The sequence below is a fragment of the Caretta caretta genome, chromosome 2 (assembly GCF_965140235.1).
Source record: "Caretta caretta isolate rCarCar2 chromosome 2, rCarCar1.hap1, whole genome shotgun sequence".
Lineage (NCBI taxonomy): Eukaryota > Metazoa > Chordata > Testudines > Cheloniidae > Caretta > Caretta caretta.
The window spans coordinates 206386055-206406686 of NC_134207.1; the positions used below are offsets into that span (position 1 = coordinate 206386055).

The following is a 20632-nucleotide window of genomic DNA, read 5'->3' on the forward strand; positions in this document are numbered from 1 at the left end:
AGCACAAGTTGTTACTAGTCACAGGGTTCCTCCCGTGTTATTTTTTTCCCTTGGGTAAGGACTGCCTAACCCCATAAGTACTAATTGGGATGTTTATACCTGCCTGCCAGCTTGTTGCACTAATAATACTGCTGTGTGTTCTCAACTGGGTATACGATGGGTAAGGTATTAGCCAATGCCCTGCATTTTTTAAAAAAGTTATTACTCTTCATGTTCCTCCCCTCTTCTGATTGATTTGGCTCGGTGCCTGTTCAGTAGTAGCATCTATTTAATATCTGAAACAACGGGTACATATTGTCTCAGTAAGCCTTTCTTAACTATCCTCCTCCTGTGATGTTTTCCCTACTTGTGTCAATATCTCATTTTATTTGCAAGCCTTCAGAGCCAGAGTATGGGGCAGAGGTGGGAGGGAGAGGAGAGGAAGGAGGACAAACAACATCCAGTCAAGAATCCCAGCTGTTGTGAACATACCCACTTCTCACAAAACAAAATGTGCATGGGCACAGGTGGGTCCCAGCCTCTCGTGCTGGAGCAGTGCCCAAGTGCAGGGTCTGAAGGCAGACTTTCATTGCTGTTTGCTGTTTTTGTTGGAGTCTGGCCACTGAAAACATTTGCAGGTGGCTTGGCCATATTTTGACACTTAAATAACTGTGGTTGTGATAAAAATCAGAATATTGCTACAAGATGGTTCTCTGTAACCTTTGGGGCCTGCTCCTGCTCCCATTGAAGCCAAAGGAATTTTATTCAGTTGCTCTCTGTAACCGTTCGTATTCATTTAGAGGCACATTCTCTGCGACAATTCATGTTTAAGGTAAGTACACACTTTCATTTTGAGGGAAGGAAGGAGCAAACTTTCCTAAAATTTTACACACATATCGGCCCAAACTAAAGCCTGAGATCCAAACACATCTGACTGGGGTGTTCAAAACCTGCACCAGGATCTTGATCTTAATTTTTTTAAAGGCCCACCAAACTTTGGTCTGCTTGTAATTATGTTTCTAGTTATAGACCATCTCTGACTTTACCATCAGTTGCCTAATATTGAAACCACTGGCTGGTCTGTATTCCTCCAAGATAAGTCCAATCCTTACCATATTTAGAACTGATAAAATGAAGATAATGGAACTGACAAGATACGGTCTTTGAATAAATGCAGCAGGCCCCACAGGGAAAGTCTAAACAAAAAGAGACAAACCACAAGGGTGCTCAAGATTTTGGGAAATAGATGACATCCAAAATGCAGCAATTATCTCCTTGGACACACCAGGAAAAAACAAAACCACCTTCAATGAGGGGAGAATGGCGTATTTTGAAGGTTGTGTCACAGGCCTTATTCACACAGAGAACAAAGATGCTGACAAATGTCTCTCAATACAGCATCTCTCAACACAGCCTTCAGCACTCACATATTAATCAATCACATGACAGAATGGTGGGTGGTGAGAATATGGTTGCCAGAGACCTGTTAGCTAGAGATTTCCTCTGGAACACCCCAGCGTGGGATGGTCTTTACCATCACACATTGCTGTATACAGGAGTGAGGGTAGCGGATGACCTGGCCAAAATGGGAAGATCAGAAACTCAGATTGGAATGACAACGGTTAAGGATACTGATGCCCTATGAGTATATTAGCTGAAATACAGAGCCATAAGATGACAGATCCTCTGATTGATATCAAAGCATCTTGGAAAATAACATCTGATATCTTGAGACTGTGAATGAGGCACACTGCAGGAATGAAAATCTAGTAGAGATGGGACCAAGATATATCCATTCTACAAGATGTGTTGGGAGCAGGCTTTAACAGCTGCCCATGATTTTCAAGGTAGTTTTGTAAAGAAAATGAAGTTTTTTAGATTGGACACCTAGTATCAAACTAGGGCTGTCAATCAATTAAAAATATTATTCGCGACTAATCGCACCATTAATTGCACTGTTAAACAATAACAGAATACCATTTATTTAAATATTTTTGGATGTTTTCTACATTTTCAAATATATTGATTTCAATTACAACACAGTATACAGTGCTTATATTTATTTTTGATTACAAGTATTTGTACTGTAAAAAATAAAAAAGAAATAGTATTTTTCAGTTCACCTGACACAAGTACTGTAGTGCAATCTCTTTATCATGAAAGCTCAACCTACAAATGCAGAATTATGTTTAAAAAGCTGCATTCAAAAATAAAACTAAAATTTTAAAGCCTGCAAGTCTACTCAGTCCTACTTCTTGTTCAGCCAATTGCTCAGACAAACAAGTTTGTTTACATTTGCAGGAGATAATGCTTCCCGCTTCTTGTTTACAATGTCATCTGAAAGTGAGAACAGGCATTCTCATGGCACTGTGACAGCCAGCGTCACAAGATATTTATGTACCAGATATGCTAAAGATTCATATGTCCCTTCATGCTTCAACCATCATTCCAGAGGACATGCAACCATGCTGGTGATGGGTTCTGCTCGATAACTATCCAAAGCAGTGTAGACCAATGCATGTTCATTTTCATCATCTGAGTCAGTTGCCACCAGCAGAAGGTTGATTTTCTTTTTTGGTGGTTCGGGTTCTCTAGTTTCCACATCAGAGTGTTGCTCTTTTAAGACATCTGAAAGCATGCTCCACACCTCTCAGATTTTGGAAGGCACTTCAGATTCTTAAATCTTGCTGTAGCTATCTCACATTGGTACCTTTTTTGCGTTTTGTGAAATCTGCAGTGAAAGTGTTCTTAAAATGAACTTAAAATGAACATGTGCTGGGTCATCATCCGAGACTGCTATAACATGAAATATATGGCAGAATGCAGGTAAAACAGAGCAGGAGACATACAATTCTACCCCAAGGAGTTTAATCACAAATTTAATTAACACATTATTTTTTTAATGAATGTCATCAGCATAGAAGCACGTCCTCTGGAATGGTGGCCGAAGCATGAAGGGGCATACAAATGTTTAGCATATCTGGCATGTAAATACCTTGCGATGCCGGCTACAAAAGTGCCATGCAAATGCCTGTTCTCACTTTCTGGTGACATTGTAAATAAGAAGAGAGTAGCATTATTTCCTGTAAATGTAAACAAACTTGTTTGTCTTAGTGAACTAAAAGTAGGACTGAGTGGACTTGTAGGTTCCAAAAGTTTACAGTTTTGTTTTTGAGTGTAGTTATGTAACAAAAAAAAAAATCCACAGCTCTAATCAAAACCTTACAAAGAACCCTGAATGGGCTGCAAAATTCATTCTCAAACTTCATGCCTGATATGATTATCACAAGACAAAACAACAAAGCAGCAGCAACAACTTGACAGAATTAAGATATCGGTCATCACATAAGGTCCCCCAATGCAGACATTAGCAACTGATCAGGAAACAGGTCCTTTTAGCCTACATTTCTCAAGCTGATCAAATGGAACCTGAATCCCAACTGTTGCAAACTCAAAACCTGATTGACAGGATCTTGCAAAACCACATGTAATTCTTGGTCATTGTACTTAAACAGTTGCTCGGAAGCCAAGTGCAGTCCTATATGAAACTGAATGGATGGAGTTGGAATTGAAACTTTCTTCCCCATGGTGTGGCGAGGGTGTGGGGACTCCTCTGAAGCAGATTGCCTAAGATTTCCACCACCACAGTCATGTTGGGGTAAATGGATCTATGCTGTTTGAAGACCCTCTAGCCACATCCTGCCAGCCCACAAACTGCCTTATCTAATCCCATAGGCAGAATCACTCTGGAGCACTGCTTTGCAGTACCAAAGAGCATGCTAAATCCTCTTGTGGGATTCCCCAAACCCTGCAGAATGAAACCTTTGGGGCCTTGTGTGCCAGGATTTCACCCTAAAATTTTACTTTTAAGAATCTGCAGGCCGATCAACAATTACGTGAACCACAATTTGGGGCAGTGACTGTCTTCATGTATGTGGACTGCGCCAAGCATATAACAGGCATTATCAAACTACAGAAGATAAACCACAATAATATCTCTCTAATGCTGTTTCATTCTCTGGAACCTCCAGTGGTTTAAATTTTTATAGCTGTTTATCGCTGTTTTTATATGTTGCACAGGTACACAGGACCAAGTTTTCAGATTTGTATGTGCCAAACTGTGCACAGAATTGGCATATACAATGTTTATATGTTTACATATAGTTAATCTTTTAATCTTAAATTATGGTGACTTCATGTGTAATTAAAGTAAATTTTGTGGATGTATTGCATACGTTTTTGTGCATGCAGTTCTGAAAATTTAGGCACAGACAACACAAAGTTTTTGTAAACACAATAACTGTTTATGGTATATATATAGTCAGCAAAAGACCCTTACAAATCACAGTTACATGGGAATAAATATTGGTCTATCATTTAAATTAGGCACCATTTCAAAAAGGTCTTCAGTGCCAAAACTCCATTTACCTTAATATTTCCTAAATTGTCTTTGTACTTTGTCTCTTGGCAGTCCTCAGATAAATACAGCACTCAAAACAGAGAGGACCTGATCCTGCAAGGTATTGAGTACTCCTGCCATGTGCTGGGCATCCTCTTCTCCCAACTGAGTAAATGGAAACTAAGGGCACTCAGCACTTGGAAGGATGGTCCAGAAATACCACCTGTCTTCCTTCTTCCCAATAGAGTTTTAAGAACAGTTTTGAACTTGGAATTTAACAACATAGAACCAAAAAAATGGAGGGAAAAAAGCAGGAAGTCATCCAAATGCAACAATCTAGTATTACAGAACCAAATACATTGTCTTTAGAATAGTGGCATGAACTGTGGCTGTTTTTCCACATGGTGTGCATCACATATTATAGGGGTCTCCCCTGAGTGGTGATGGGATCAACACATGTTTATGTATGCCCCTTAAGTATTCAGAGCACAACATATGGGCCAATGCCACAACTGCCAGGGAGAAAAAATAGAAACAAAGGGAACATACCCAATCTGTCGATTTGTGGAAGGTGCTTGTGTTATAACCGAGCTGGATTGTGGAGATGGCATGGCTTGTTGAATCACAACGCTGGTGTCATGGTTTGGCATCCTAGTATTTGTGAGCTGGTGGGTTCCAGGTCCTGCCATTGCTCCTCCGACTGTGTTATGCATCGAGATATTCTGTGAAAGGCAGAGAAGTGGGGGAGAGAAAATGAACATTTTATTTTGTTTTCATGCGCTGTATGCCTAAAATTAGGAATCTGGAAGTGTCAACAAAAAATGAAAAGTTGCTGGCTCCAGGCATACCTCCAGTCAATATATCTTACTCTAACAACTACAAAGAAATGAAAAATATCTATTTACTTTTACAGGACAATACAAATGGAAAATACCTGGAAGTTGACTAATCACTCTTCTGTGGTTCTGACTCGTGATTTATAATGGGGATGTTTAGCACATATTCCTCTGACTGAATAAGATATATATTTTTCCTTTGAAAATTATTTTCACGGTGAGTGCATGGCACTTTGATTTACTATTCCGGCTGTTCACCGAGAACTAGACCTGCTTAGAATGACAAGTGAATCAAGTTTTATGGTCTTAGAGTAACAAACCATACATGATATTTCATAAGAAAGCCATTTCTTCTAGATGCAGTAGATGTCCTAGAGCCCAGCAAGGCTGGTGAATAAAAATAACTTTATGAGAGCACTTTCAACCACCAGTCTATGGATTGTTTTGCAAGAGAACGAGCAGTAGCCTACTGCTAGTAGGGGGTCACTACACTCTGTTGCTTCATAGAATCATAGAATATCAAGATTGGAAGGGACCTCAGGAGGTCATCTAGTCCAACCCCCTGCTCAAAGCAGAACCAATCCCCAACTAAATCATCCCAGCCAGGGCTCTGTCAAGCCTGACCTTAAAAACTTCTAAGGAAGGAGATCCCACCACCTCCCTGGGTAATGCATTCCAGTGTTTCACCACCCTCCTAGTGAAAAATTTTTTTCCTAATATTCAACCTAAACCTCCCCTACCGCAACTTGAGACCATTACTCCTTGTTCTGTCATCTGGTACCACTGAGAACAGTCTAGAGCCATCCTCTTTAGAACCCCATTTCAGGTAGTTGAAAGCAGCTATCAAATCTCTCCTCATTCTTCTCTTCTGCAGACTAAACAATCCCAGTTCCTTCAGCCTCTCCTCGTAAGTCATGTGTTCCAGTCCCCTAATAATTTTTGTTGCCCTCCGCGGGACATTTTCCAGTTTTTCCACATCCTTCTTGTAGTGTGGGGCTCAAAACTGGACACAGTACTCCAGATGAGGCCTCACCAATGTCGAAAAGAGGGGAACGATCACGTCCCTCGATCTGCTGGCAATGCCCCCTCCTTATACATCCCAAAAGGCCATTGGCCTTCTTGGCAACAACGGCACACTGTTGACTCATATCCAGCTTCTCGTCCACTGTAACCCCTAGGTCCTTTTCTGGAGAACTGCTGCCTAGCCTTTCGGTCCCTAGTCTGTAGCGGTGCATGGGATTCTTCCATCCTAAGTGCAGGACTCTGCACTTGTCCTTGTTGAACCTCATCAGATTTCTTTTGGCCCAATCCTCTAATTTGCCTAGGGCTCTCTGTATCCTCTCCCTACCCTCCAGCGTATCTACCTCTCCTCCCAGTTTAGTGTCATCTGCAAACTTGCTGAGGGTGCAATCCACACCATCCTCCAGATCATTTATGAAGATATTGAACAAAAGTGGCCCCAGGACCGACCCTTGGGGTACTCCACTTGATACTGGCTGTCAACTAGACATGGAGCCATTGATCACTACCTGTTGAGCCTGACAATCTAGCCAGCTTTCTGTGCACCTTATAGTCCATTCATCCAGCCCATACTTCTTTCACTTGCTGGCAAGAATACTGTGGGAGACCGTGTCAAAAGCTTTGCTAAAGTCAAGGAACAACACGTCCACTGCTTTCCTCTCATCCACAGAGCCAGTTATCTCATCATAGAAGGCAGTTAGATTAGTCAGGCTTGACTTGCCCTTGGTGAATCCATGCTGACTGTTCCTGATCACTTTCCTCTCCTCTAAGTGCTTCAAAATTGATTCCTTGAGGACCTGCTCCATGAGTTTTCCTGGGACTGAGGTGAGGCTGACTGGCCTGTAGCTCCCAGGATCCTCCTTCTTCCCTTTTTTAAAGATGGGCACTACATTAGCCTTTTTCCAGTCGTCCGGGGCCTCTCCCGATCGCCATGAGTTTTCAAAGATAATGAAAACTACATAATGCTTATGTAGGCTGAGTTCATTGCACACCCCCGGGGCTCATTGCATCCCACTGTTCCACTCCCCACAATCTCTCTGTGAGCCATCCTCCCACCCTACCATTTTTTCAGGGACTCCATGCAATCACCCCAATATCTCCTTTGCCAGGGGTTGTGTGTGCCAGCATTGCCACCTTCCCCCCAAACGGCAGAGACTCTATATAGCTCCTCTGCCCCCATTTCAAGGCCCTCCTCATTCTCTTCATCAATGGCAGGGGCTCTGTGTACACCCCTACTCTCCCCTCTTCCCTTCTTTCACCTACATCAGAGTTCCCCAATCTTCCCCTATCAGGGGGGTCTGTGGGCCCCTATTCCCTCATCCCCCAACAGCAGGGTCTCCCATTCTCCCCCCATGGCAGGGATTCTGGGTGAACTCTTATTATTCTCTTCCCTCCATTTCACCCTTCTCCCCCATTCCATCCTCCCACATAATAGGGACCCCCATTATTGCCCACAGGTTAGGGACTGGGTGCACCCTATGTCCCTCCATTTCACCCCCGCACCATCAACAAATAAATTATTCAGGGTGTCAACATGTTAAATTCTGTTGGGAGGATGAGCAGAAGTACTGTTATGCTGGTTACCATCAATCAATTGTTTGAGCTATAGATAATTGCAGAGATGCTTGAAGCTGTGGCTGTGCTAATCAAATAGCAGGGACTTCAGACATATGTCTGCACTGAATTAGACCCCCGCAGGTGGCCCATGCTAGCTGACTTGGGCTTGCAAGGCTAGGGCTAAGGGGCTGTTTAACTGCCGTGTAGATGTTTGGGTGCGGGCTGGAGCCCAGGCTCTGGGACCCTGTGAGGTGGGAGGGTCCCAGAGCTCAGGCTGCAATCTAAGCCCGAATGTCTATGCTGCAATTAAACCGCCCCTTAGCCTGAGCCCTGTGATCCCTAGTCAGCTGGCACAGGCCAGCCGCAGGTATCTAATTGCAGTATAGACATACCCCATGTGTCCAACATTTCCCCCCCTTTCAGTTTTCCAATTTTCCCCAAAATGCCCATTGATACCCAGAACATATCCTAAAATTTTGGAATTGATTGGATGTGGCATTCAAAAGTTATCACACAACAGACAGACCAATGCTGTTGAGCGTAAGGTTTCTGGAAGCTCGGCCAACTAATGCATGTGTGTGTGCATCATTCAATAAGAGGTATGAAAATAAATCCCCTTATTACCCTTTTCTCCCAGCTAGAATCAAATAGTACTATTTATCTTCTATGATGACTACAATACTCAAGATTCAAAAGTAAAACTGGGTTTCTAGCACAATTCTGCCTTGACCCAGTTTTGGTAGGGGAACAACATCAAAATAAAATATAAAATAATAATAATATGCTAATATCCAGCTTGTTGTGAGATCATGTCAAGCCATACTGAGCAAGTAGCAGTACTGGAAGGGAAACAGGACTGGAATGTTGGAAATTAAGGTGCAACAGAGTCAGCAAGGTAAGCAAAGTAAAACACAAAAACACCTGGTAACACCAGACATAGCTAGTGAGGATCAAGAAAACAGCTTTACTGAGATCTCTGGAGGAAGGTTTTTGGAAGCTGCTTTGACAGGAAAGGCAACAAAGAATTTATGATGGTCAAAGGTGATGGTGATGTCACTGATAGTTTGCTAGTTACAAAAAGAAACCTAGCCAGGAGAAAGTAAATCCCAGTGCCTATGCTGCGCTTCAAAGTCCTTTTGCAGCCAGAGGGGTTTCCTGCATGGCCCATGAAGTGAATGACGTAACATGTGGTATTTTTGGTGTTGTATCTATCACTCTCCACCTCGCCCAGATTTCCGAACCCTGACTGCACAATCTGACAGGAATCCAGAGAGACATCAGGCCACCTGGCCTTTATTCTAAACTGTATTCATTTCAGGCCTGATCCCAAGCCCACTGAAGTAAATGGAAAGACACATATTCACTCATTAAGCTTCTGATCAAGACCAGAGCCAAATGGATTTCTTGTGTCCATGCAGTGAAACCCTAACTATCAGCAATGAATAACTGTAAATGTTAATAATAAAATAAAATAATAATACAAGAAAAATATTCTGTTCATATCAATGACCAGACAAGTTAGAGATGCACGATGCACATCTAGAACTTGTTTAATCTTTCCTCCTAAACCCCAACCATCCAGCCCCCTTTATTTGTTGCTCTTCGCTGAAATATCTCCAGTTTGCCAATAATATTCTGGTAATAATTAATCATGTTTAATATAGCACTAAGCACTGCCCGGGGACCAACCAGCATTGGGGCTCCATTGTGCTAGGTACTGTATAGACACACAGTAATACCTCAGCCCCAATGTGCAGAGAGCTGAAAGATATTCCAGGAGTAGTGGCACAGGACTGTTCCTTTCCAGCCAAAGGCATCATGCCTCATATAGTCCAAAACTACATTGACCTTTTTTGTTGCCATATCATTCTGAAAAATCACATCTAATTTGCTGCCCACTTTCATGACCGAGTCTGTTTCAGCATTTCCAGCTCCCAGGATTTCTCCGTGGATTCATTTTTCACCAGTAAACAGTATTTGCTTGAATTTTTCTGAGCTGAATTTCAATTAACTTTCTGCCAGTGTTTCTAATTTCTCCAGGTCTCCCTGCTTTATTTCAGTCCTCATTAGTGCAACTCCATCCAATTTAGTATCATCTGCAAGTTTTACTAACATGCCATTTATTTGCTGTTCTAGATCATTAGGATGTTACATAAGACCACACCTAACACAGATCCCTGTTCTCTTTGTGGAGTCTGACAAATATTTTGCTCAAAGTAGAGAGGTCTGGTGCTTTACAGAGCAGGAAGGAGGTATGGCATTCCTACCCTGTGGATCTAAGCAGGAGCCACAGAGAAAATAAACATAATCCACACAGGATGAGGCCCCTCTGTCATGCCACACAGCCTCTTCTTGTCATTGGCAGCATGACTCCTCTCCCTGAATATACTTCCTGTCCAGAAGGGGCTACTTGCACGAAGCAGCAACATACATCCCCACACAGATATCGGAGGTTCAGTCAACCTCTGCTCACTAGACTGTTGTCACTGACCTGTGAAGGGGTCTGCTCCCCACAAGTGCTGCTAGTGGGATCTGGTGAGGTTCTCACAAGTGACCTGTCTTGGCACCTCCAGTTGATAGCCACTCTGATCCTGCCGTGATCTATCCCCTTCTGTGACTCAGGCCTCCGGTTGGCCACAAGTTGTGTCCACCCTTCTCGGGTATGTAGAGCCTAACAAATGCTAGTTCCATTGCCCAGTAGGGGCTTCAAGCTTCACCCGGTCAAAGTCCCAGAGTCAGGACTCTCTGGGATATGGGGTCTCTATAGTCCTGAGTCTTTAGTATCAGGGATTGGCTTTTTGTCTCCAGCCCCATCACAGGGTGGGCAGGGGAACTCAGGCCCACCCTCTCCTCTGGTTTCCAAACCAGGGCCCAATGATAGGCGGCTGAGTCCTGCTCCCTGGGGTGATATGCGGCTGCCTCCCTGGATCACTTCCTACCAGCCTCCCCACGCAAGAGGGGAAAGCAAACATGGGTAAACAAAACAAAGAAGTCTTTACCCTTGCAAATGCCCAAGATCCTTTTCCCTGCAAGGGCCCCGGCAACTGGGCCATCCACAGTGCTCCTTTTGCAGAGCTTCTCATCTCCACCAGCTGCCCACAAGTGAACTCCTTTTAAGCTCCTCCTCCAGCCTGAGTATGCACTGCAGGTGTGGCAGGGCAGAGTTGCTTGGACTCAGAGCAGGGGAGAGAGCAGTAGAGATGCTTTCTCTTCCATGCATCTACCCCACTTTTTCCCATTCCACCCATGTAGGGCTTTGGGATGTATAGTTTGGGAACCCATAATATGCAAAGGGAAACAGGCCAACAAACAAAGAGTACTATATCACACACGGGGAAAAGACACGTACTGATCCTGTAATGAGCCCCACACATGCATGTAATGAGCCCTGTGCCTGTGCAGATCCCTGTTGACTTCACTTCTGTTCTGCAAGGGCAGAGCTCACTGCAGGACTGGGGTCAGAGTTTCTGTTCCTTTATTCAATGTTTTCATTTTCTTCTACTTGTCTCACACTCTCCCTGAGATACTGACGCTTTGAGTTACAATGTGTATGACAAGCCTTGATTGCACACTCGATATTATAACTGTAATTGTTAGCCTACAAGCATAAACTTGTGATGCAGTCTGAAAATTATAATTATTTAAAATAAACATCTTATATTGTCAGTGAGGTGTTAAAGATAGGTAAAATGCATGAGGGATGAAAAACTAAAATACCTGTGGGAACATCCAATGAATTAATCCCTGTGAGTAATGCCAAGTGCTGTCGTCAGGTGTGATCTGTACCTAGGTACCAACTGACAAAAAAGAAAGCCTGAGATTTCCCAATGAAATGTTAAACTTGGCATGACTTACATTTACAAGTTGAGAGTTTTGCAACCTAAGAATTATTTGCATCTGTATGATGGTTATGAATTTACAGAGCAGTCAAAAAGTGTTTGCATCAATGCTGAGCCCTGAACCGGATCCAAAATAGATCTGAACTGCTCCAAAAAAAAGTTTAATAGGTTTCATTTAAATGCAGACACTATTTCAAGGGATTGCAGGCCCTCATAGCAAGGAAAAAAATTCTAACAGCAGCAGCGAGTAAAGCAGAGAAACCCCAAACTAATGATTATATCATTATTTGGTTGTGTTGGTCTCCAGTTATATTTTCTTTTAAGAAATTCTGCATGCTTTTCAATCAGGATGGCCAGAGGATCGTGCCTGTATCACTGCCACCACATTTCTGAGAGAAGATAGCTGAGTGGATGAGATTCCCTTCAGAAGCCATCAGCCCTAGAGCTGGATGGAAAATGGTATTCCTGTCCTGTGAAAACTTTCAAGATTTCAAAAATCTTCCCATTTCACATTGGGATGAAATTGAGACCTTTGATGAAGTTTTTTGACCCCCCCCCCCCCAAAAAAAAAAAACACAGAGAGAGAGAGACCACCTAGCATAGCCAATAGCCTGCTGACTAAGGCACTCACCTGAGATGTGGGAGACCTAACAAATGGGCTATTGGCTGTTCTCTCACACCAGTAATTCCATCCTTGTCCTGAGAAACCTTTCCCAATGAAAAACTGTTTTGTCAAAAATTTCACGACCAGCTCGAATTGGCACTATTCCAGATCATCCAGCAGAGGACATTTTTGAGCTATGTTATTATTAATCATTTTACTATACATGTGCATTCCCACCAGGCATCAGGAATGGGCACTGGAGAGATACAGAAAAAGGCGGTCTCTGTTCTGAAGAGCTACAGAGGATTTATTTTCTCCAGGGGCTAAATACAGTACCTCAGTCAAAATTCCTAATCACTTTTCAACAAAGAGGAGAGAGACTAGGACTGGGAACAGAAAATCTAGGTCTCCCTTCTTTCCTGGGTAACACTGCAAAGCCTTTACAGTAGACCCCTGGGCCAGGTGCACTCCATTGAATATTTAATATTATTTAGCCTTTAAATATGTTGCCTGATCTATAGATTATATATACACTTGATGCACAAGGAGATGTATAAACATAACATTCCTTTAAAGCTAATAGGATGATTAGCCCCTCTCCCCTACAACAGGATGATAGACCACTAAGTCAGACTGATTTGGGGCTAAATACAGTGTTCTCCCTTTCTTATGTTCCCAAGAGACATTCCCCAAGTCCCCAAGACATTTTTCTCCCATGTTCAATGGCTTGTCTGATAGATAACTCTTTTCTTCTAGAGGCAGAAGTCTCTAGGGGGTCTCTTTTCCATGGTCTAGTGGACAGGTGTACATATCACATCCCAAACACCACTAGTGGACATCCTAGTGGTAGTTAAAGGAGAGAATCAAGCAACTCAATAGTCACAGGAGATAAACTACCCTTTCCTTTCTTAATAGTACCTCCTCTGGTGAGGCTGCCAATAAGCAGCCAACTGATGTCATTTGCAATAAGGATACCTGTCCATTAGCACACAGAACACAGAATATGGATTCATTCTTTATTGGCTACTAAGCGCCCATTAGATGACATTGATTTTCACTCATTGCTCACCACTTCTGGACCTGGAGTTTGGACCACAGACTTGCTCTGTGTCCACTTACTATTCCCTTGAGCTACCAAGTCTTCAAGACATTTTTTAGTAAGTACAGCACATACCAGCATACACAAATGGGCAACAAATCATGTAGGAGTTTCCTGTTTAAAATGAGCTTTTCTGCAGTGGTTGAAGAATCACTCTTTGGTAAAGGGGACTCCCACATATAATCTAGACCAACTGCATACAACATATGGGTATTTTGCAAAATATTTTATAATCATTAAAGTGAATAGGTCTTTTGCCATTAACATTAATGGAAGCAGAATCTGGCTCATTGCAACTTTGTATGTTTCTTCAATAAATGTATCATGTACATATATATATTTTTCAAAACAGAAAATATCAAGTTATTAAGGTTGCTAAGTGTAACTCAAGTGAAAAATGTATCATTGAGCATATCTATTAATACAATAAATTTAAAAAAACATTAAAATTATGGAAATCACAAGCTACAATAAGGTTACACAGACAATTGTGATACCAAGTTTAATGCCCACACATACCATTAAGGAGAAATATTCTAAGTTGTCACACACACACACACCCGCCGCAAACACTCTTATCTCTCTGATAATATTCTTCTAGCCTATTTTACACACAGAAATTTTCAAACCATTAACTTATTGAGATTAAATGAGAGCAGTGTGTGTGCTTTCCTCAGAATAAGCCTTACAATGGAGTTCTCAACACAACCTTAACTGCACGCACACACACACACTTCTGCATGAAGAGATGGATTAGAACTCCGTAACCACTATCCTTGAATGAGACCTGCTTAGAATACAACTAAGGATCTCTCTCAGAAACTTGGAGGCCACTGTCAACTAAAATTATAGAGCAACTACGGTAATTTAATAGCAACGTATTTCACCAAAGTGCTTATAGCCTTATGTAACCAGAGATCAAAATCACTAACTTGATGTTAATTCTCTCTCTCTCTCTGGACTGGGAGGGAAGGTCTTTTAAAATCCAAATACCAAATCTCCTCACTACAATTGCCTGGTGATAAAATTCATATTTTAGTTCCACATTGTTTAAATCAATTCTGGTAAAGACAAAGAATACAGCTGCATTATCTGTTCCCAAAGCCCATCCACTGAACCATAAACATGGGGCCAAATTTTGTACCACTATGCATGAGCTTGTACACTCTGAACAACCCCAACAGAGGAACTGGCACAAAAAACTGACTGCAAAAAAAGCAAGAATTGTTTTTGTAATGCTATGGAAAGGAGACAGGGAAAAAAGTCAATTTAAAGTTTATAGGAAATAAGAAAAGAATGGGCATGCAGGAAACAGGGTAGAGGTTAGTAGATGAAGAGTGTAATAAAATACATTTTCAAACTGTAACATCTGTACAGCTTGTATGGGAAAAGGCACTAGAAAGGTGAAAAGGACATTAAGCACATAGCAAAGAACTTTTCAAAAATGCTGTGTAGTAACATTAAGCATAGGAAGAGAGCACTAGGAATATCCTATTGCAGACTGCTTAAATCCATTTAATTCCCTTCCTTAGTGCAAGGTATGAAGTCATTAAAAAGGTCGACACATAAAAGTACCAAAAGTGATGCTAAAGGATCTATTTCTCACACATTTAAAATGGAATGAAATACTTACTAAAAAGCCAGAATATAAAATGGACACTCTTTTAAAGCTGCTAGTGACACATCACAGAACTGAGAAGAAACGTTGTGGGGGAGCTGGTATTTTCTCCCTGAATACACGGCACAGCTAGCTGCACAACTGCTTGAAGATTCAATGGCCAGGAGCATTAAGTGTGTTCCTGTATTCTTGAACTTCTGGCAAGACTGTTCAGTCACATGTTAAAAATGTGATTTTCTCGAGGCGGGGGGTTGGAACGTTACAAAATACTCTGTATTCTCAAGAACCCCGGATAAGAAATAGATATATCAGTGATGGAGGGGAACCAATCCTACGCTCACTGAAGTCATCAGGCCTTGAAGCTATACTTGTCTATCTTTGTAGGCATTTATAGTGCACCCATGATAGAAGTATCTGGCCACTAGGAGTAACATTCTCAAAAGCACAAAAGTAGTCTAAGGAGCCTAAGTCTCACTGAAAGTCAATGGACTCAGGAGCCTAAGTGACCAAATTATTTTGAAAAATGGGAGGTTAAGTAACTCAAGCAATTTTGAAATTCGGGGGCTGTCACTCCAGCAGTTTTGAAAATTGTACCCTAGGTATCCATCACAGAACCTGTGGGGAAACTCCCTTTTCATTTAAAGGTGGCGGGGGGGGGGGAGTTAAGATCAACAATTTTAGAAAAGAAGACCCTCAGAGCTACTCGTGAGATACTGGTTTACTTGGAGGAGTTACGAATAAGGAACTCTTTTAAAAATTCTTCCTTTTATCCTTATTATTGTATACACGTACCTGTAATAGATGTTATACACTGGGTTACACAGTATGTTCTACAAGACGTTATCAGAAAGCCTTTCTGAGGTGCACCACAGTCTCAGGAAGGGTGAGTCAAGGACGTCCGGTAATAATACTGAAATTATCTTTCTAAATGTAAAAACTAAAGCCTGATCCTACTCTACTGAAGTCAACGGGTGTAATTCTGTGCTGCAGCTCTAAGGTCTTGTCTTCACTGAAAAATGTATCTAGTGTTACTACATTTGAGCTATTCCACATGACAGCCTAGCCTAGCTTGAGCGAGAATGACCACATTGGAAAGCAAATACTCCAGCAACACTGAGTGATTTGATGAGCAGCCCAGCGTGACTGGATTAGCAGCTGATGAGTTGCTGCAGCTCTAAAGCGGCGGCATCTCCACTGCATTACCAGCTGGAGTGTCAGCAACACTTGAGCTTCAACCCATGCCCCTGCTGGGGCTGCTGAGAGGCGCCATCGAACTCAAGCTAGAGATTTTTGTGTGGGAAGGGGAGATGGGTTAAGGGAAAACTCAAGCTATAGCTCAAGCTACCACTGCAATAAAGACAAGTCCTCAGAAGCATGGTACAGAGCTTAGTCCAGGGGGTGGAAAAGATAAGGCTAAGTCACCTTTGTGCCCTCCCGAACTGCTCTGGGGTCTGGAGATGCTGCCACCATAATTTAAGACAGTGCGAGTGGCTTAGCTACGTTACGGAAAGCTCCTTCACCTTATCCTATGGGTTACAGGGCAGCTTGGAACCACCATAGTTCTGAATACTGTAGCACATCCTCAACATGCTTCTCTTAATCTCCCCACTCCCAGGTCCTGCCTCTAGCACACCCTCTACACCAGGGCTCGGGAAGGGGTCCTCTCAGGAGGCAACCTTATAGCTCTCTCCCCAGTGCCCTGCTGGAGGAATCCTCATCCAGCAGCAGCAGCAGGGGCTTTTAGGACCCCTTTATGCTGCTCTAGCCCTTTTACACAGCACAAAGGGGCCAGAATGGGGGTGAGGATCTCATCCAAATGCAATTGTTCCATTGACTTCAATGGGACAGGAGCAGGCCCTCAGAAGGTTTTGGTGAATTTGCTGGTGAACTGGAGCGCAGAGGTAATTGTTGTTTCTGGCAGGTTCTAACACTTCTCTCTAGATCACCAGTCTCACAATACCAGTCATTTTTCAATCACCTTCATAGCCAGATCCGCAGCGGTTGGCTATCAGCATAGCTCTGTTGGGTTCAGTGGAGCCCTGCTGATTTACACCAGTTGAAAACTGCCTTGGTATTGTTAGTGAAGCACAGTCACTTCCTTTGGGCTCCTCCTTGTGTCCTTCAGAGAAAACTTTTACATCAAAAACTCCTTTCCATGGTGTGTTAAGATTCCCACATTGACCGTTCACTGTGGCTGCTAGCCCCAACCAAATGCTCTCTGACTCCTCTGATATTCTGAGGAAAATGCAGGGGATTTAGTGCTTTTGGTCTTTTATCTTAATTTTTGTGACATGATCTAATTACAGACATTCAGTGGTGCCCTCTAATTACCAGTGGAAATGAATACTGAAAGATGCCCCTTGTCTTCCAGGCCTCCCCCCACAATCCACCCCCTGCCCTTTTCGGCATGTCTCTGCAGACTAAGTTTTTGACATATGTTCTGAAGCCTTCTTCACATATGTATATCTTCACATAATATACAATATGCACCAGATGTACCTATGATAAGGCATTACACTACAGAAAAGAAAAAAGAAATATGATATGGGGGAAATTAGTGGAAGCATTTAAAGGAAGACGAAATTTTGGAATAGCAAAGCTATGGCTCACCAATGTCAATATTACAGATTAAGTTTTTAAAGGAAAATAATTTCCTAGAGGAAAAAAAAAGATATACTGCATGCTTATGACACAAAGTTTACTACAGCTATGCTGCGTTTTGCTAAGGGTTATTTATTTCTCACACAATGAATTGCCTGGGATAGTCACTCAAACAGTACAGAAAACAAAGAGCTTCTTATGTTCAAATAAACCTCAGTAACACTAAATGTGCATGGTACAATTAGGGTCATTTAGTGTATGTTGCACTGGGATACTGCACTGCATCCTGCTAATTGGAAGCTGCAGAGCAGGAGAAATACAATTGGCTGCATGGTTCTATATACAAATTTTGTCAAACTTAATGATAAAGTCATAAACTGAATCTTTTTTTCCTTCCAACTTGCGTATTGTAGCATTTATAAACAGGAATCTGGCAACATGTCAGGGGTGCAAACTGATTTCCTTTTCTAAATACAATTTTAAAAAGCAAATAAACAAGGTTAGGTCTGTTAATGAAACATTATATGCCATGCTGGAGTTAGCTTTTTTTAAAATCTACTTTCTTGAGCAGATGGAACACCAAACAAAAAACGAACAACCCTTTCTATAAAGAACGTATTTACATGAAAATGCATTCTCTATAGAACTTTGTTTAAAGAAAAACTGTGTTATGTCTATAATGTTATATTGAGGGTCTGAGCATGGTCCCATTAGATCACTGTAAAAAAACCCCAAAGAAATCTGCTAGCAACCTATTTGCTTATTATTTATTATTTGTACTACAATAGTGCCTAAAGACCTCAACTGACATCAGGGCCCCGCTCTGTTAGGCAGTATATAGACACATTAGGAGAGCCAGTACTTGTCCCAAAAGAGCTTAGAATCTAAATACACAAAACAGACAAAGGATGGAAGGGGGCATAGAGGAAGAAGTGACAAACCCAAGATCACAAAGCAGACCAATGAGAAAGTCAGGAACAGAATCCAGGGATCCTGATTCTCAGTCCAATGCCTTATCTATTAAATCACACTACCTCTCAGCCTTCAACCCTACACTGTAGTTACGTCACTATTATGTTAAGAAGTATGAAAACTATTTTCAGAAGGCTAAATTATAAGCCCTAGCCTGTGGTTTCGCACAGCCATTATTATTTAGATTTTTAAAGACAAAACTGATTGCACATATGAAGTCGGCACGCAAAATGGGTACATGTCAGTTTTTATAGGGCAATCAGTTAAGGCTTTTCTACATGAACACTTAGCTCATGGCAAGCTGGGGTATAAATCTACCCTGCACTAGCCTGGGTATGTCTACACAGCACACACAAAACCCCACATCATGGCAGCGAGTCTCCGAGACCAGGTCAACAGATTTGGGCTCGCGGGGCTGGCAGTGTGGGGCTAAAAATAGCAGTGTAGACGTTGGGGCTTGGGCTGTAGGCTGGAGCCCAGGCTCTGAGACCCTACCCTGTGGGCCTGAGATTTAACTCACCTCCATACTAAGCCAGCCTTGGGTGAAACTCAGGGATTTCACCACTAAAATTAAGGAAAAATGCTCCACCGCTGCTAAGGTGCCCCACCTCAGGAATGACCCTAGCAAGAGTTATAACACCAAGGGTTGTAAAGTAGAGACACCCAGGCACTGAGAAGTTTAGGGAAGAAACAAAAAGTCCCTCAAAATTGGTAAAATAGATAAAATAAGCTCTGACCACTGAATTTGCTGACCATCTGCACAAACAAAGAAGGTCATAAATAAGTTATAATTTGGGCATGAGAGATAAAATGTAAAAAGAGTTGAGCAGAGAGGAGAAAACATAGGTGCCAGTGTGTGATTGGTTAAAGTTTGTTACCTAGGAATACTGAATAATGTGATAGGTTCAGTGAAGTTCAAGGAGGTAGCTAGTTTTACCTATATCAGGGATCTCAAACTCGAATCACCACAAGGGCCACATGAGGACTAGTACATTGGCCCGAGGGCCACAACACTGACACCCACGCCACCCCTGCCCCCGCCCCCACTCCACCCCTTCCATGAGGCCCCACCCCTGCCCTGCCTCTTCCCACCCTTCCCCGCCCCCATTCCAACCCCTTTCGCAAAGTCCCCACCCCAACTCCACCCCCTCCCTGCCCCTATTCCAACCCCTTCCCCAAATCCCCGCCCCTGCCCCGCATCCTCCCCTGAGCACGTGGCTCCCCGCTCCTCCCCACTCCCTCCTATAAAGTGCTAAAGGGAAGTTCCTGGAGGTAGGCAGAGGAGCGGGGACACGGCATGCTGGGGGGAGGGGGAACTAGGGGAGGGGAGCTTGGCGGCCCGCAGGAAATAACTCCAGGGGGTAGGGGAGGGGCCACAGGGAGCTTGGCGGGTCGCAGGAAATAACCCTGCAGGCCGCCTGTTTGAGACCCCGACCTATATAATGTAACAAAAAACAATGCTGTTTGGGAACCATCTCCGGACTGGAATTTAACATCAAGCTGCTAGAACTCTGACCCCTCTGCACGACCATGACATGCAGAGGCATCGCCGGAAACCTACAGACGAGAGGATCCTGACTGGCTATCGGATCAATTTTGTCTGTATAGTGGGAGTGGTGAGCATAAGAGATTTGCTTGGTGTGTGTATTCTGTGTGTGTTGCTAATAAATAGATGTTTAGAGCACAGCTGTGTAAGGCTCTCTCACTGGGAAAAGGTTCCGCAGACCCGTAAAGCCCTGAGCCCCGAGGGAAAGGGCAGGTACTTAAATTGACCAGGTTTCTTCCTGAGCCCTGTGGGTAAGGATAGGCGCCTTACACCCTGAGCCCACAGAACGGAAAAGGTGGGGGTACCTCAGTTGATTGGATCACGCCTTGAGTCCTCAGTAGGGTATAGGCAGGGTGCCCTGGATTTTTTTTGTAGGTAACACCCCCCTTGCTGGGTTTCAGAGCCAAGGCTCCAGCCTTAGCCCAAGTGCCTAGCTACTTTTACCCCAGCAGCACAAACTTGACTTGGGCCGTGAGGCTCAGTTGACTTGGGCTCTGAGACAGCACAGTGGGTCTGGCTTTCCTGCACAGATATACCCTAAGTGTCCGTGTGAGCCCTGATG

The 20632-nt window shown here is 43.0% G+C and overlaps 1 protein-coding gene across 6 annotated transcripts in view; it reads right to left on the reverse strand.

Moving 5' to 3' along the window:
• CREB5 (cAMP responsive element binding protein 5) overlaps positions 1–20632 on the reverse strand; it is a 356885-nt gene that overhangs the window by 235789 nt on the left and 100464 nt on the right. For all 6 annotated transcript variants that reach the window (XM_048838465.2, XM_048838467.2, XM_075125771.1 and 3 more), the window contains one exon: positions 4928–5100. In XM_048838465.2, coding sequence (XP_048694422.1) covers positions 4928–5100 — 173 coding nt within the window. The remainder of the gene's footprint in view (positions 1–4927; positions 5101–20632) is intronic.